Source organism: Cupressus sempervirens, chromosome 5, assembly GCF_028749045.1.
Source record: "Cupressus sempervirens isolate cs-2001-9-10 chromosome 5, ASM2874904v1, whole genome shotgun sequence".
Classification (NCBI taxonomy): Eukaryota; Viridiplantae; Streptophyta; class Pinopsida; order Cupressales; family Cupressaceae; genus Cupressus; species Cupressus sempervirens.
The window spans coordinates 787686650-787706157 of record NC_143122.1 but is presented as its reverse complement, the minus strand read 5'-3'; the positions used below and the strand labels follow the sequence as shown (position 1 = coordinate 787706157).

At 33.3% G+C, this 19508-nt stretch overlaps 1 protein-coding gene across 1 annotated transcript in view; it reads left to right on the top strand.

Moving 5' to 3' along the window:
• Nucleotides 1–1394: 1394 nt before the first annotated feature.
• Nucleotides 1395–19508, top strand: part of LOC149558291 (uncharacterized) — a 25863-nt gene continuing 7749 nt past the window's right edge. The window contains exon 1 of the mRNA XM_089830740.1: nt 1395–1775. Coding sequence (XP_089686866.1) covers nt 1395–1775 — 381 coding nt within the window. The remainder of the gene's footprint in view (nt 1776–19508) is intronic.

Genomic DNA, 19508 nt, shown 5'->3' with positions numbered 1-19508 from the left:
TGTCACTTGGCAATTAGATTCAGTTTTACATGCATTCATTTATGTTACTTTAAGGGATAGTAGTATTAGTTTGGGATATATTAAAATCTAGTTAGTAATTTGATACAATTAACTTGGTTGGTGGAGATTTAGAGAATTTAAAGGGTGAATAGTCTTAGTCTAGAATGTTAGGTATTGGAGTAGAGTTTTTTTTAATATTGATAGAAAAAAAAGCTATATATATAGACATCGAGGAATGGTACCAAGGCGGCCTTGAATTTAATCGATAGACATATTAATTTAATTTTACTTCTATTATCATCACCATTTTAGGTCTCGATATATATGTGGGTTTTGATGTTAAGTGACAATCTATTGGGCTCAACATTATGTTGCATAGTTCAAACTTTGAAGTTGAAAGATGTAATTGTGCTATATATACATATAGACATAATTAGATCTTTGATGTTATTAATGATTCATTTGATTAAAATAAATCATTTAGTACCAACATATGATTGTAAACTTGACATAAGATTAATTAAATTATGTTACTACCCACTAAGTGGTACAAATATCAACTTTTGCATCCATGTATGTAATATGTATTCAAGGGTCCTTTGTAGATATATATTGTGATCCTTGAAAATTTTTAAAGCTTAATTATTATACGCAAACTCACCTTCCTCCAATTCAATAAATTGTAAATAAATTTGTGTGTCAATAGATGCAAGCCTTGATAGCATGTGCCCATGAGGACTATGGCTTTGATCAATACTAATATGAGCAATCGTGTAGTAAGAACATCATCAAAATAAAATTATGATTAGGTCATTGAATATATGTTAGATATCCACCCTTCTATTTTCAAAGTGTCGACAACATAGGGTTACTCAAAAGAAAAAAAATATTGTGATTTTTCCCTAGAAATTTGGGCAGGACAAAATCTAAAGAAACTCCCAAGATATCCATTGGATAGGCTCATCTTGTTAGAGATTCCAAGATAACTCATATTTGCATATGAAAAAGTGAGGAAACAACATAAGGAGACTTGGGTATGGCCCATCACTATAGGTCCATTTTAAGTGAAGCAGAAACAAGATATCATGACCTTTGATGTGAAATGGGATCAATGTCCCTTGGAGGACTACAACTCTGCTCATCCATATTTTGAGAATATTGGCAAAGTTCAATATATGGTAGGAAAATAATTCGTGCACGAAGATGCCATCAAGGACCATTGGATGAATGCAATAGATGACTATGATATCTGAATAAGGGATTATTGTAGGATGACTCTATATTTGGCAAGGAGCACTTTAAAGATAAATATCCCATTAAAGGTTGTCCAACAAGACACTCAAGATGTCTTAGATCCCTTGTACAATCATGAAAATATATTCAACAGGCCAATCATGAATGCCAAGATTATCAAGGAAGAGAATGTAGATATAAGTCATAGGGCAAGGCATATCATCCAATTGATAAGAGAATTAATCAAAAGTCATTTTAAGCTGGATCCAGTTTCAGGCTATAACATGGTTAAGGGTAAAGATGCAAATGTGATAGTACCAACTTTCCTTGTGCAATCTCCAGCTAGGCCAGAAATGGTATACAAACATGATAGGGAAGTTGGTTACTTCAGGGCAAACAAAGGGAAGAACAAGAGGAAAAGAGATCCTCCCAAGCAAGTCGAGTCCAAAGCTGAACAACCACAAGTCCCAAAGGTAGCACAAGCGCCTAAGACCATAGAGCCTCAAAATGAAGAATATGCTCAAGCTCAAGATACCACACAAGTGCCCCTACTAGAATAGGAATAGGCACAAGAACAACAACTGAAATAGGAAGCACAAGAGGTATCACCACTTGCAAAAGAAGAAGCCTCTCTATTAGCCACTAAGAAAGCTAGGGTTAAACCTATAATCAGAAGGACTAGGAGGCAAAAGATACAAAGAAAGGTGATACCTATTCCTTTAGTCTCGGAAACCATCCTTGAGGCAAATGAAGAAGATAATCTCCCACTAAATCAAAGAACACTCTTGGCTAGGCCTGCTCAAGAAGAGAAAAGGAGAAGCTCTACCATTACACCACCATCAATTCTGAGACAACCTATTGAGGTCACAACTTCAAAAGATGAGAAACAATAGTGGATGGATGAGCAAGAGGGGAAAGGAAAAAACATTTTCCAAATGTTTGATTTCAATTTTATGCTAGTAGGGACTATATTGGTGGGTGATAAGATATGAGATACACCCAAGAATCAACCTTTGGAGAGGATTGGAACCAAATACCACCTCTTCCACAAGGATCTCTAGGTACCTCACCACCACCATATCAGGACTTGTCATTTCTGGACAAAGGGTTGGCCACTCCTCTCCCTCTAGTCACTAAAGAAGAGCGAGCAATGTGTGAAGAAGAGCCTGAACAAAGGCTAGCTGATGAAGTATCCAAGGAGGGACGAATACCTAAAGAACCTCAACGAACTTCTTAGGATATGGAGGTGAGAACTTTGGATACAATGGATATAGGGACACCAAATGTAGATCTCTCTATAAAGGAGAAGACTCCGAACCTCTTCTTCAACCAAATACTTATCTCCTATGGACATTGCACTAGCTTGGCTAAAGAGAGAATTTATGTCTCAACAGAAGTGACAACTGAACTTGAATGAAGAGGAGATTATGGATGTACTAGTAGAAGCCATCAAGAGGCCTGAGCCACCTTTGGTGATGTACAACAATTAACATTCATAATGAAGAATAGAGATCAGGACTTACTTGCTCATATAGCGATACCTCCTCCATATGTTGAAACCAAAGATTTGACTCTAAAGACTATGAAATAAAAGAAGTCCTATTAGGAAAAACAATAGTAGATACAACTAAAGTAATGATCACTACAGGCATCAAGGAGGTATTCAAGAATTTAGATATAACTGAGAACAAGTTGATAAAGTTGTGCATGGAGAATGGGCATCTAAGAGGCTATATACATGGAATTGTACACTCGTTGGACCAAGATCACCTAAAAATTACTTTCACTATAACATCCAAAAGGAGAGATAAGGGGAGTGTCCAAGTTGATTCATTTTTAGAAGCTTGTTAGTAATGGCATGAAAATTTTGAGAAGAAAGGTGAGGAAGTAATACAGGCTAATTTGAACGTGTTGCATAATGTTTAGTCTAATGTAGAGAAACTGGTATCTATAGTAGACAAGGATTTTGGGCTTAAGGATGAGGTACATACTTGGGGAAAAGACCTCTAAGAACTTCAAAGAATAAAATGTCAAAGGTAGCATACACTCACGAAAGTGTATACAATTGATGAGATTGATAAGCTTAAAGGTTGGATCAAGAATATAGTTGCCAAAAATAAGGTCATGGAAGAACTTCATGAAGATATTTAGAAGTTGAAAGACTAGTCTCAAAATCAGATTTTGGAGGCAGATAGGTATTACAATACTATTTCTATGGAGATTTTTGAAGATGAGTCAAAGCCAAAGCTCAAGTTAGTGCAAGCAGAGGTTGAACAATTTCAAAGAACTTTCAAGGATGCTTCGTTTGATGAAGATATTAAGCAAGCATTCAAGAATGAAGAGGTATTGTTGAAACTTGATGATTTTATGGAAATTTGGATGGATTTCAGTAACTATCAACAAATAGTTAGGCAGAAATATAAGACATTATATTTACTGGAAGCTTCCCAAGTGACAAAGATTATAGAGAAATTCAAGAGCAAACATCCAAACATCACCCTGGTTTAAAGGGGAAGAAAACCCATAAGCTAAAATTCAGTTTTGACACTTGAGAAAATTTTGGATTTTTTGAACCTGCTCCAAAGGTGCACCAATTTGTTTGAAGAAGTCAGAGGTGCATCGACAGTAACTGCTAGTTCTAAATTTTGAGCTTTCCACACACCGAAAACACATTTTGATGATATTTTAACTCCTAGAAATATGTAGAGAAGGCTAAGCTTCCATTTTTAGAGCTTCCAGTGACTCCCGTATCCTCTTCCATCTTCCTTCTTCTTATCTACTATTTCTTTCTTTGTTTTAAGACATGTAAAGGCTCATGCACCCATTAATTGATATAGAAAAGGGTGGAGTCTTAGCACCATTTAGAGAGTAAGTTTGTACATAAATATATATCTTTTATTAGTTTAGAAGCATGTGATTGCATAAAGGGATCTCTTACTCTCAACACAAATTGAGGAGATACTTTCTTATAAATTTAGGAATGTAATGTGTATTCCAAGTTGTTATTTTGATGCAATAATAGATGCTATTGGTGTTCTCATTTTTAGTGTAGTTATTCTTGCCAGAGTGAGTTATTTTTTGTGAATTCTTATTCATGATAATAATGGAGACAATGGTTTTTTTGTGTTGATTTCATCATGCAATCTTTTAGTTTTGGTGTTTGCTATGTGTAACTGATGAATTTCACTGACATACTGAGTTGGAGAAGAGATCATCCTATTGTTCCTACATAGCTTTGTGTCTTGCATAAGCACACTTTTCGTGGCCTTGTGATTTGATGAGAGGTAAAACATATTTTAGTTTTTACTAAGTTCCCATTGATGATTGTATCGATGGATTTTAGGAAGCACTGCTCCTATTTTCATTGGTTTCCTACTCAATCTTTTTAGTGATTTAACTCGCAAATGTGTTGTTACCGTGGTTTATGTCTGTTAGGAATTTTCCCTTTGAATTTATTTTCTTTCATCTCTTGTTACCTTATCTTTTTTATTTGCATCTCTCATTACCTTATCTTTGTTATTTTCTTTGCTAACCCTTGGTTATATTAGGAATTCATATAGCTACACTATTAAAATTGCATTTCATTATAAAACAGAAAATACAAAAAAAAATATTCTTTTGTGTTTACTATTGGAAACAACAAAATTAGATATCTTATCCAAATTGGTTAGGACCAACAAAGGCCTCCCTCCCTGTGCACAAATACATTTATCTTCAATTGAGCAAATTCCAGTAGGTCACAAGATCACTCAAAACCTTGGAGTTGATCTCCAGATTAACTTTTCAAGAGAGGAGCTCGAAAGGATTCTTTTCGTTAAGCATCATGTAAAATGACAACTCAACAATTACAAAAAGTAGTTAAAATAAAAAAGTATTTTCAATGTTGCTATAAATTTGGCATAAACATATGTGTACAAAATTGTAATTCAACTTAATTTTATTTAAAGACATTTTCATACAAAAATGAATTATAAACAAAAGTAAAATGGGTACTTTTATATTAATATTTATCATACAAAAATAATGTATAAACAAAAAACATGTTAGTTTTATTATTAATATGTATTATACAAAAACACATTACGTCATGATATTACTAAAAAATTGTCCAATGTAAGGTTACAAATCCATAGACAAGTTACATCATTGAAGTCATAACTAAACACATATCCACATATGGTCCAATTATGGTTCAAACAAAGAAGTCAATCTATATACAAAATCATAATTTTATGCACTCTTTCACATATTGTCCCAACATAGAAGTCCAAACATAATGCAAAGTAGGCATTGTATAAAGATAATTTACGCCTTTTCCATAGAAGCAACCATGTCCCTATCCACCTCTCAAGCCTTACATAACTTGCTTTTGATTTCTTCAACATGTTGTACAATTGTAGTTGGGGCATCATCGACCTAGTTAAAGTGTCTACATCTATCATTCCCCTACAATACCAAATCTTCATTAGTTCTTACAAAATGTTTACCTTCATACAATATTCTTAAACAATATATTAACCACCTTTTTCTATTTGGACAACATCAAAATTTATGCCTAGGATTAGTTTGTGTGTTGGATGTCTTTAACAAGCACGTGACACCACATCAACACATTGGTACATTCAGCAAAGCCATCAACCTATTATAAATATTGCAATTTAAATTATTACATTAGAATAATGAAAATTATAATAAATCGCATAGTCCAAATTAAATAAACCTATTTAAAAATCAATTGAATACACATGCACCATTAATATTATACATGAGTGTTGAGACTGTGCTTTGTGTGAACATGTATACTTTTTAAGCAATGGTATTTTAAGGAATTGACTAAATTCTAGATATTTGAAATTGTGTAATGCATAATAGGATCCTTGTTATGATAATGCATTATAGAGATATAGTTTGAGTTTCAATTTTTTAGTTTTACTCTTTGCATTCCTTTGAATCCCATTCCTCATCCAATCAATACTTATTTGATATTTTTTTGGCTTCATTCTGTATGGTTTTCCTTATGTTTTAGGTTGGTATAGTGATTATTTTATATATGATCTTTTGTAGTGCAAGGTTTGCATGCAAACATTCATCTGCACAACATTAGAAGTGAAATGCACAGAGCATGTTGAAGCAAGGCATCCCAACTCTAATGTTTATTATTGTTCCCCTCATCTGAAGAAGTAATTCTTCTTTATGTGCTAGTGGTTGGTTTCTATAACCCGATGACCAGGTTTACATGGTTTGAATTTTCTATTATAAACAACTTGTGCATATTGAATAAGTTTCCTTGATACATGGAATTTATAGTTATAGGTTGCAATAGATATCTCATCTGGGAGTGTAAAAGTGCATCTCATAGTAGGGTAGTGTTTTCTCTTAAAATAATGATTTGGTACTTAGCTTGACTATTATGAATTGCCATATCATCGATTCTAAGCTTGTTTTACCAACTTGAATTTTTTTAGTCATATACTATCATATTCATCTTTTCACAAGTATCTTTGCCATCTTTCTAATGAAACTTGGATAACTTACAAGGGCAGGGATAGGGGTAGTAGGTGGTATCACTACTTACAAAACTAGTGCAACAATATACATCCCTTGAACACAGTTCAATCATGCATGGATGGGGAACTCTTGGTGAATATATTAATGACAAAACATTGAAGTTATAATGGTAAACACATTCATAGACAAAATGAACAACCATGCAATAAATTAAGATTGCTAAAGAGAAGAATTCATAGAATAGGAAATATATTTATATGTCATTAGTTTAATGCAATACTATTAAAGAAAGGAAAGCAAGAGTGGTGGAGTGTGACAACCAATAGAGATGTCATATCAAAACATTCAAGTTATAATGGTAAAACTAAGTCTCAAGAGTTTTATGATATGTTCAATCTATAGTCATCCAAACTTCAGTCATATATATTTTTCTCTCTCCCCTTTACTCATTCTTAAGAACCCTTTGGCTCTAGCGCTTTTAAGAAAAAAACTATCATATGCCTCTAACATGTTATCTTCAGTAAGATCAAGAATGTATTTGAGGGCATCATACACTTTATCATAAACTGAATCTAAATGCCCTTCATCCATTCTGATATTTTGAGTTTTCCTAAGACCAACATTTAAGCTATTGGTGGCTTTAGACATAACATCCATCGAACCAACCATGATGGCCTTCTTCCTCTTTTCTTTTCTTGATGATGATGGTGACAAAAATTGTTGCCGATTGCACTACTTTGATTGGAAGGATTCATGTCATAATCCAAATCAATAGCACTATCCATTAGTATATAAAAATCCCCATCATAATATAGATCAATTGCTTCATCCATGAGGTGCCCTTCTTCAATCTCATGCATTGTTGTAGTTATCATGCCCTCAGCTATGTCATTCCCCACAATGGAGGATAACTCATTGAAGTAATGAAACAAATGCCTCTTATCAACTTTTTCATTTTTGAAATCTTTTCTTTGCATGTTGGCATAATGAATTAATTAACTTATCGTCTTTCATTAAATACTTTATCAAATAACTTATACTTTAAATCATATGAATTTAAAAGAGCATTTTACCTCGAGAAGCTCATCCCATACACTCTCCTTGACATCCATACACTGAGTGGCCTTGTTTCATGCAAACCCATTTGTATATTTCAAAAATTTCATAATTTTATAGCCAATCTTCCATGTTTTCAATTTGTTTTTGAAATTATCCTTTTGACACATGAAAGTTTAAGTCCACGCTGAACTTCCTTTCATTTGCGATACATGCCTCTTTTCAAAATCCCTCATCTCCTTTTTTGTCGAGGACTTGCTCCTAGAGAAATTCAAGATACTTGTGTTCCATTTCATGGGTCCATAATACCTTCTCGCACAAGGAGGTGCATGGGTTGCATCTATTTCTCCATCCATGCTATTGACCAAAATTCAATCACATTGGGCATATAAATCAACATAACCAATTATAAATACAAAGTATATTAGCTTATTTTTTATAAATCAACATAATGAGTTCCAAACCAAATATTCTTTGTTAAACACATTCTCAACATGGTATATATAACCAGTTCAAAACCAAACATTCTCAACTATGAAAGAGCAAAGCCTAATGGAAAAAGAAAAGATAAGGAAGTGCTTCATGATAATGAGCAACAACATATGTATGATAAAGTAGTGATAATATTTTAAGATAGAAACTAATATAAACAAGGAAGCACTTTTAATCACAAGAAGAAAAAAAATGTAAATATGAAGAATGATATTCATGTTGATAAATCTTGTTGACATCCAACATAGTGAGTTTATAAAGAGTTACAATTATAAATGATGTAAGATGGAACATATAAGGCATTGTAGATACATACACAGAGTGATTAAAGAGATTTACAAAGTACACTCATCTTAAGATGTATGCTTAGTACACAACCATTCATTATAGAGTTATATGAGTTATATGAGTTTTTTTTAAACATTGTATTTACAAAAGACACTAATTTGTAGCTACTATACTATTTTCTCAACTATTCATTATAAAAAAGTGCATAATATTATGTTTTAGCAAAACTCATGTAATTGTATCTACTAAACATTAGAATCAATGTTAAAATCAAAAATCAAATCCAATGATAGTAGCTACAATTTATATGAGTTTTCGTTTAAACACAAGTAGACATTAACATTGATGCTAACATTTAGTAGCTATAGTTATATAGTTATATGCAGATAAAGTATAGACACAAGTGGACATTAATATTTATGCTAATGTTTAGTAGCTACACTTATATGAGTTCTACTGAAACATAACATTGTGGTGGTTGTGCGCTTTCTTTGACAAATACTAGTTTTTTTTTAGAACTCAAATAGTGTCTTTTGTAACATGACCAACTAGAATCCTTAAAGTTGACCAACACCAACTAGTCTACCCTGGTCAAGGTTTTTGTTTCTATGATATCAACCTCCTGCCCTATCCTACTTGCCCCTAGGTCTCAATGGCTAAAACAAAAGAACTTCATGGTTAAAACCTTTTTCCACAACTCAAGTTCCTATGGTGTCCAGATCATATGGAGATTCCCTAGCCTATCTTGGTGAAGATATTATTTTGGCTATGCAATATGAACTAGTAGGTTGTCCTTAATTGTGTTTATGAGTGATCTATTTTTTTTTTTAAGCTAGAAGATTTGCATATTCTACCCTTTTGATAGTATTATGAAGGTTCCACCATATTTTATTTAAAGATGGTACTAAGTTAATAGATAATTTCACAAAATGTATCCCTATTTTGGCATACTATTCCATATCTTAAGGCCACACAAATACTGTGGCGCCAAGCCCTTTTAAATTGAAAAGAGTAGTGTAAAGAAGCTAAATTCCTCTTATCTTTAGTTTGGAAACAATATTATCTCCAATCTTGTTTTGAAATGGGTCTAGTTAATCAAAGAAGATAAGGCATACAGATGATGACATTAATGACTAAATGAAAGAAAAATAGAGTCTCTCACCTCAAGGGATCTGACTACAGATAAGAGAATAATTTGGTACTCTCCTTAGCTCTATAGAAAATAAAAACCAAGCTCTCTCTCTCTCTCTCTCTCTCTCTCTCTCTCTCTCTCTCTCTCTCTCTCTCTCTCTCTCTCTCTCTCTCTCTCTCTCTCTCTCTCTCTCTCTCTCTCTCTCTCTCTCTCTCTCTATATATTATTTTTATTTTAGAGTCTGGGTAGTGAAGAATGATTGGATACCTACAAAAATGAAAGAAAATCCCTAAAAGCACTTTTACACAGCCAAAATGTTATGTTTTAGCAGAGCTCATATAAGTGTAGTTACTAAACATTAGCATCAATGATCAAAACAGTGATTAAAACAAAATAATTTCAATTTATAGCCTAGGGATAAGAAAATAATAACACATAGAAACAAGTGTAAATCAATAAAGAATGCAAAAGAAAAATATAGAACAACAAGACACATAAACTCAAATGTTTATCATGGCTGCGTCCACACTCAGAGCAGAGGAATTATATTGATGACAAAATACAATGAGTTTACAATACATGCCATCAGCATTTATAGATAAAAAATGATCAGCTAAAGAGACATAATAAAAGAAGGGAAAACACTCATGTTTTTATTGGCCTTCAATATCCAACAATCTCCCACCTAAAGACAACAGATACACTAGCTAATCATCCATTCCCCTAATCTACATGCTGACCTACTTCTTTTTAACAAGGCCAAGAGAAGTCCTGGCACATTCAAACTTCTCCTTGGCAACAACCTTCATCAACATGTCCACTAGATTGATCTTGGCATCAATTTTGGCAACCTTTAGTTTTCCTTCTTCTACTACATAGCGAACATAGTGAGCATGCTTGTCAATATGTTTGGAGCGTCACTGAGAGGAATGATTGTGAGCCATAAAAATTGCTCTTTGACTGTAAAAAAATAAAACATAGTTATTTGGTTGCCAATGTAGATCATTAAACAAGCATTGCAACCAAATCGTCTCTCTAGCTCCTATGGAAAGAGCCAAGTATTCAGCTTCAGTAGAAGAAAGTGCAACACAATATTGCAGTCTTGAGGCCCAATTAATGGTAGCCTTGGCAAATATGAAAGCATAACTAGTAGTAGACCTGCATTTTTCTTGACCTTCGGCAAGATCTGAATCACTGAATCCTTGTAGTTGAGCATGATTTCTACCAAAACATAATGCATAATCAAAAATACCTTTGAGATGTCACAATATCCACTTTACTATTTCCCAATGAGGCTTCCCAGGATTGCTCATGAATCTACTAACTACTCCTACTGCATGAGCAATGTCAGGATGTGTAGAAACCATAACATACATTATGCTACCAACCACTAATTTATAAGGAACATCTTGCATAGAATCCTTCTCTTCTTGTGTTTTGGGACACAAATCAAAACTTATACGAAAGTGAGGAACAAGAGGAATAGAAATGTGTTTAGCTTTATCCATACCAAACTACTCTACATCTTTGTCAATGTATGATCTTTGTGACAACGTCAACAGATTTTTCTATCTATCTCTAATGATAGTCATCCCAAGAATCTTTTTGACCTCCCCTAAATCTTTCATGGAAAACTGTGAAGCTAACTCTTTCTATAACTTGTTGACTATTTGTGGAGAAGGGCTAGCAACTAACATGTCATCAACATAGAGTAGGAGAATGACAAACTCCCCACTAGGAATTTTGTTATAGTAGACACACGGATTTGATTTACAGTTGGTGAAGTTGTGTTCGGCCATGAACTGATCAAACTTAAGGTACCACTATCTTGGAGCTTGCTTGAGCCCATACAAACTCCACTTCAGCTAGAAATAGAGATGTTCTTTTCCCTTTTGGAAAAAGCCTTCAAGTTGTTCTATGTACAATTCCTCATTGATGTTGCTATGTAGAAAGGTTGTCTTGACATCAAGCTATTCGAGCTCAATATCCCGAATGGCTACCAATCCCAAAATTGCCTAAATTGTAGTCATCTATACAACTGGTGAGAAAATCTTTGCAAAATCTAGTCCCTTTTCTTAGCATACCCTTTGAAAACTAGTCAAGCACAATACCTCTTTCTGCCACCATCTTCCTCTTTCACCTTATATACCCAACAAATTTTCAAGAGATTTTCAGTTGGGTGGAAGCGAAACTAAATCCCATGTTTTATTGATATGAAGAGAGTTCATCTCTTCTTCCATTGCAATGATCCATTAATTTTTATGAGTATTTTTGCAAGCATCTCTAAAATTAGTTGGCTCTACTTGATCAGAGATTAAAATCTCAGGCTTTTCCTCCTCGGAGTAAAGTAACTCATAATTTGAATACTTGGCAGGCATCCATCTTTGCCTTATGGATCACCTTAATTCTAGAATGTGTTTTGTATTTTGAGAATGGCTTCTTACATATTCATAATCACTTCCCTGAGAAGATGTGCCTATCCTCCATTGAACTTGATGACCAGAGTTATGCACCAAATCACCTAGATTATTCTATATGCTATAGGTGGGACGTAGATTGTTTGGACTATGTGGGGAAACAAAAAATCTACCATGCTATGTTATAGTCTGATGGTGAAAATTGGAACCTCACATACGATGCTCTTGAGTGGCCCCCATAGCTTTCTTAGTATTCAACATAGGATATCATGATGGATAGAAGGTGCTATGCTAGTGCTATTTTGTCTGATAGTGGTAGTAGTAGAACTGGAATGCTATCCAAACTGCCGAAATCGGCCATTGTGAGTAGGAACTTTTGGAGGAGGAGCACACATTCTTTGTTGACTATGGTGCTTGTCGTGATCCCCACTGCTCCCCGGTTCATGGTTACCATCCAATGTGCCACTGTGGGAATAAGATGGACCACTGTCAATGTTCTATATCCTATGGCCTCCTTTAAGCTCATGTTCTACATCCCATGTCTTGCATCTCGTATCTACCATAGTATTCTGCAAACGATGAGTGTCCATGCAAGCTCCACTATGAATATTGGTTTCATTTGGCATGTATGAAGGGAACCACCTAGAAGGAAGTAAGTGTTGATAGTCTCCAACACCATGTTCAATGATATTTGTTGCCCGAGTGGATGCTCCACATAGGTGAGAGGTGTATGAAGGAGTCTTATTAACTGAGAACAATTTTGTATCATCGTGGGTAGGAGCATTAACTTGCTATGTGGACCTATTTGTTAGGGATGTGGGTGAAAAATATACCAAAATGTTATTATTACCAACATGACCCGCATTTTGACTATTCATAGTAGGCAAGGGCAAGGTTATATCAAAACAATCTCCCTCCATATGCTCGTAGGGTATTGAGCGATTTATGAGAGAAATTGGCTCTATTTGAACTATTGCCAACATAGTAGAAGAAGAAATTGTAATATTTTCAGATGAATCACTATTGATACTAGGAAATGGAGCTAAAACTGAGGTAGGAGTAGATACCATAGGATACCACTGTGGATTTAATGAGGAATTATTCTCATTAAAGAAAGAAATAGGAATAAAATCTTTAATAAATCTTTCCTATGGTGTTGATTGAAGAGCCAAAAACTTCATCTTATTAAAGATCACATCTCTACTCTACACAATCTTCTTTGTAGCAGGATCCCATAACTGAAATCCAAACTGACCTTCACCATAGCCCATGAAGATACACTCCTGTGATTTTGAATCCAACTTGCTCCTATTTTCTTTAGGAACATGAACAAATGCTCAAAACCCGTACACTTGAAGATGTGAGTAGGAAATCCTTCTACCCAGCTATTCCTCTTCTAGAATTCCAAAATCCAAACGAGATGAAGGACTTCAATTAATCAAGTACACTACTGTATTGTAGGCCTCTACCCAAAATTCTTTGCCTAAACTAGCTTTAGATTGCATGCATCAAACTTTCTTAAGTATAGTTTGATTTAGTCTTTCCATTGGCCCATTTTCTTGAGGGGTGAATGGCACAACTTTCACCCATTGAATACCTTGATCTTCACAAATGTTATCAAACTCCAATGAACATAATTCACCTCCATTATCTAGTTTTAAACATTTGATTTTGTGCCTGCTCTAGTTTTCAGCAAGAGCTTTAAAAATTTTAAATTTTGAAAAAACTTTAGACTTTCTAGACATCATATAGACCCAAACCTATCTAGTACAATCATCAAGAAAGGAAATAAAGAAATTTTCACCTCCATCAGAGGTTACCTCTATCGGACTGAAGACATCTGAGTGCACTAACTCCAATGGTGTTGTCTTCTTGTCATGACCATGCTTCAAAAAGATGACACATTTTTGTTTCCCATGAAGACAATGCTCATAGAATTCTAAATTTTCTGATTGGAGACCCAAAAGTTACCCTCAATTAAGCATAACCTCTAACCCCTTTTTCTCATGTGGCCTAATCTTTGATGCCAAAGTGTAGCATAGTTGTCTGCAACAATAATCGCAACTCCCACCTCATCATTAGTTTCTACAACATATAGGTTGCCAATTTTATCCTATTTGGCAATAATCATGGAACCCTTGGTAATTTTCCATGTGTCCATGAGGAGTGTAAGAAAACCTTAAGCATATAATTGATTGACAGAAATCAAATTTCTTTTCAATTTGGGAACATGCCTAACTTCTTGAAGCAATAATTGAGCGCCTCCTTCTATTGATAACAAAATATCACCCTTTCCTACAATTTCACAAGGTTTGTTATCACCCAAATAAACATTCCCAAATTTACCTTTCTTGTAATTTGTAAAGGCTTTGCTATAAGAAGATGCATGAAATGAAGTTGCATAGTCAATTAGCCATGAATTTGAAGTTGTGTCACTTGTCGTAAGAAACAAAACACCATCACTATAATCATGAATGATGTTTGCTCCACTCTCTAAAACCTTTTCTTGAGCTCTTTTATATTTTTTGTAGTCCTTTTTAACATGACCTACCTTTCCACAAAATTAACAACCACTATGTCTACCTCGAGACTACGATCTTCTAGTTGATTGTGACCTTTGGTTGTTATTTCTGCCTCTATGTTGAGTTCTTGTTGTATTTTCTATACTAACCATAATTAGCCCATCGTATGATGATTCTTTATTAGTTCTCCTCATTTCTTCACAAAGCAATGTAGAGGCCACCTCATCATAGACCAGCTTGTTTTTGCTGGTAATGAAAGTGTTGACTGCTATTATCACACCATCCAAGCTATCTAGTAAGGAATATAATAAGAAGACTGACTTATTTTCATCATCTTGAGGCATACCAATGGAGTGTGCTTGGCATAAAAGAGTATTTAACTCATTTATGTGATTCGACATCATTGTTTCATCCCTCGTGTTCAACTTGTAAAGCTTCTTCATTATAAATTTTTTGTCTACAACATATGTTGTTTGGTACATATTATGGAGCTTGTCTCATACCTCCTTTTTTGTTATTTCATTGTTCCCATTGAACATTACATTCTTAGATAGTGATAGAAAAATCTCTACCATTACTTTCTCATCAGTTTTAGTTTGAGTCTCATCTATCATGGCAGTAGGCTTCTTCGCTTTACCTTTGATTACTATTGCAAGATGATACTTGACCAATAATGATAGCATTTGTACCTTCCACAAACTAAAATTCTTCCTCAAGAATTTTTGCACTCTTGATTCCTCCAAGACTTTGGAATTTGATCACCAAAATCAATTGCAGGCTCTAATACCAATTATAATTCATAAAGAATGCAAAAGAAAAATGCAGAACAACAAGATGCATAAACACAAATGTTTATTGTGCTTCACCAGAAATTGTGGCTACTTCCACACTAAGAGAAGAGGAATTATATTGATGAGAAAGTAGAATGAGTTTGCAATACATGCCATTAGCATTTATAGATCACAAATGATTAGCTGAAGAGACACAATAAACGGAGGAAAAACACTCATGTGTCTATTGGCCTTTAATATTCAACAACAAGAAGCACAACATTTGACTAAATTATAAAATAACTCATACAAATAGTAAAATCAAACAATAGTCCAAAATTGAAATAATACTCCTAAATTTCCTCCTATGTTGATATTATGTACATCATAAATAAAGTAGAAATATATATGTTATTTTTGGAGATAAAGTAGAAACTCAAATAAGCTTTTGAGCAATCATATTGACCAAGTATGAATGATCTATATGGTAGAAGATACAATATCATAGATACAATATAAATCATATGTAATCAAATTCAATTATAATAAGTTGATATCCATAAGACAAATATCATATCAATATGAAGCTCCAAATGCAATGTTTATGTTTAATTTTTTACAAATACACATGAGATCTATAGTCTTCCCACATTCTTCATGCTATCTCATCTCAAAATTTTCCCCAATCATGTCTATCTTTCTAAGTCATCCCATATGTCTCAAGTACTGGTACATTTATCGTTTTACGATCATCATCATCATCAATTTCAACTTCAGTTGGAACACCATCCTTTATCGTAATCTAGTTGTGTAGAATGCAACATGCCAAAACAAGCTTAGTTTGTATCACGATTTGATAAGATGTTGCATGCTTGAAGATAGGAAAACATTTCTTCAAAATACCAAATGTACACTCGATTATATTCCTATGCGAGGAGTGTTTGTGGTTATATAACTCCCACAGAGTGTTTATTGGGTTTGCTCTTAAAAAATCCTTTAGGTGATAACATGCAGATTGAAAAGGGGAAATAAATCTTGGTACGTTTAGATATCCAACATCCACTAAATAAATATTTCCTACAACAAATGGACAAAAATGTTATTGTTATAACATTGCCTCATTTCTCATAAACGTTATTGTATAGCATTGCCTCATTTCTCATAAACGTCACTATATAACCATTTACGAGATGATTTGATGTGCTAGGGGGAACTACTGGTGGATCTGATCTTGAGAGAGCCAAAGCTAGAGCAAGTCTATCTACAATAGACCCTTCCTAACCAACAATAATGTATTGAAACTAATAATCAAATTAATAGACACCCATAACATTTTGTGATAAGTGGCTTTTTTTGTCGTGATATTTATATTGTATTTCCACATTGGCAGTAAGTGGTATATGGGATCCATCAGTGGATCCAATACAATCCTCAAATAACCAATGAGATGTTCAGATGTGTAGTTATACAATTAAATTTCAAGCAAACAAATGTGTCACTAGGTGATTTACCTTAAAGTATGGACCACAATGATCCTTCCCAACAATCTTTGTAGGAGTGTTTGGACTAGGGGGTACCAGATAATCAACATAGAGAGTTAAGATACCCTTTAAGACCTTGTGGAAGTATCGACTAACTGTCTCTCCTAAGTGACCAAAGTTGTGGGCAATCTTATGATTCCTCAAATTATGGTCAAGGGTATGAACGAACATCACTAGTTGTTCTTTTAGCTTTATGTTTAACATATCTTGAATACTTCCTTTTTGCCTTAGAATATTGTATAGTTTAAAGAAAGCTCCTCTACTCATATGAATTTGATCATGACAATTTGTCTCATGTTAAAATGGACAATTGGCTTATAAAAAGGAATTTCATCTCTTTGGCACTTACGCCTCTCTCATCTACCTTTGTAATGTCCCCACTAATAGGGTTAGTTAGGGACAAGTAATACCTACAAAATAAATTTTAGAATCATAATAATAATAAAACTAACTATATTATTCTACCCTCTAAGTTAACCCCAATCTTAAGGACGTCTCCAAGTAAGGCTTCCTAGCTCATAACTACTTCACCGTCTTCTCGGAAGCACACCCCTTAAAATTCTTCTTGGATGGCATCCTCTATCCAAGGCTACTCACATATGCATATGTTGACAAATTTAGAATATTATGTTATGTCGATTATTGGCCATGGTGGACAATGGAGATCTTAAATATCTCACATGCTCCATGCTACGATATGGAAACTCAACCATGGAAGACAATGGAGATCTTAAATATCTCACATGCTACAATATTGACACTCGGCCATGGAATACAATCGAGATATTAAATATCTTGTATGTTCTATGCTATGAGTATCATTGATAATCATGGTGTTAACCTCATAGGTTAACACAATATTATCCATAGGTATGATTCATTAATATAAATAAACATATAAACATAATTAAACAAATATAATCCATAAACATACCTTTCTTACCTTCTTCTTTTCCAAGAGTCACAATCTTTCATAATGCAAATCTTTCGAAAAGTCACAACACTTCATAGTTATAATCCTTTTAAAAAGTTACAACACTGCATAACTAAAATCCTTTGGAAAAATTCCAATACTTTATAATCACAATATTTTTGAAGAGCCACAACTATTCATAATTATGACCCTTTCGAAGGTTCACATCCTTTCAATATTATTCACACCTTTTCAAAAAGTCACTTCCTTATTTTTCTCATGATATTACTTTCCTCTTCCATTTTTCCTTTTTGAACTCCTCTCTTCTCCTCCTTTTTTTTACCTCTAAAATAAACTCTCCTCCCTTTTATATCTTAATTGTAAGAAGTCATGTCTATTTGTTAAATCTCTCTTGACTTTTCATTAGATTTAGTTAATTTATATTATTCTATTATATATTATATATTTACTTACTTATTTGTGTTAATTATTATTTATTATCAAATTCTATTTAGAAAGTTAACATACTTTCTATAATATTGTGTCTTGTATTTAATTTAATTTCTATATTTACTTTTTGAAAATTATTTTTAAAAATTATTTAAAATATCATACTAAATATTATTTCATTAATAATAGATTAAATAATTATTATTTCCTAGTTTTATAAATATAACTTTATTATTATCATTATTTATTTAATAACATTTTATATCTAATTATTATTAAAATTCTATCTTAAAATGGTGATATGACAATCTTCTTGTGTAGATGTTGCTATGCATATTGCAAGGTGGGCAAGAATAGTACCAAGAACACAAATAAGCCTAGTCTTCATAATAATGACTACTTTGATTCTTATATCTTTAATAGGAGTCATCAATTTAACCTAGAGATAAGTAACAAATAAACAAAAGAAATGAAAGAGATATGAACTGATCTTGAATAATTCCTTTCATTTCATTTGGTCTTGTTAAACACATTGACGAACTTTTGAAAAGCAGGCTCGATGAAGAGGGAATGACTCCAAGAAAGACAACGATAAAATGGACTCACCATGGTAAAAATGATTTTAAGCATAAACATTGTTATTAAACTTCAAATTGTTTCTATTGGAGGTAGTTTAAAATTTACACACCTATGTTTATCTTTGACGAAAACAAAGAATATGGCACCAACTAGCTATGGTCTAGAAGATGAATAAATAAAAATTCTGCTATCTTACATGAATACATATTATGCCTTGTATTCTCAGCAAAAAAATGAAAGTTTGTAAAAGAAATTTGATATTTATAGGAGTAAAAAGACTTGGGTTCTCAATGAAGAACAAACATTTTTGGGCATTGGAAAAAATAGACCGCTCAATAAGCCTAGTTGGATTTTAAAATAAATCATTATTATGTGACTATTGTCATTGCTAGAGAAAATTGTTGGATGATTATAACCCTTTGACCTTTAATATTTTTGCATAACAAACATTGTTGGTAATATTTCTCCTTATCAATGGATATCATTTTCATTATATCATTTATAAAATAGCTATATCATTAAGGTTGTTTGAGAATTTTCATTGTATATCATATGTTAATAGTATTGTAATTCTTACCATTACCGACTTATTAAAAAAATAGGTATT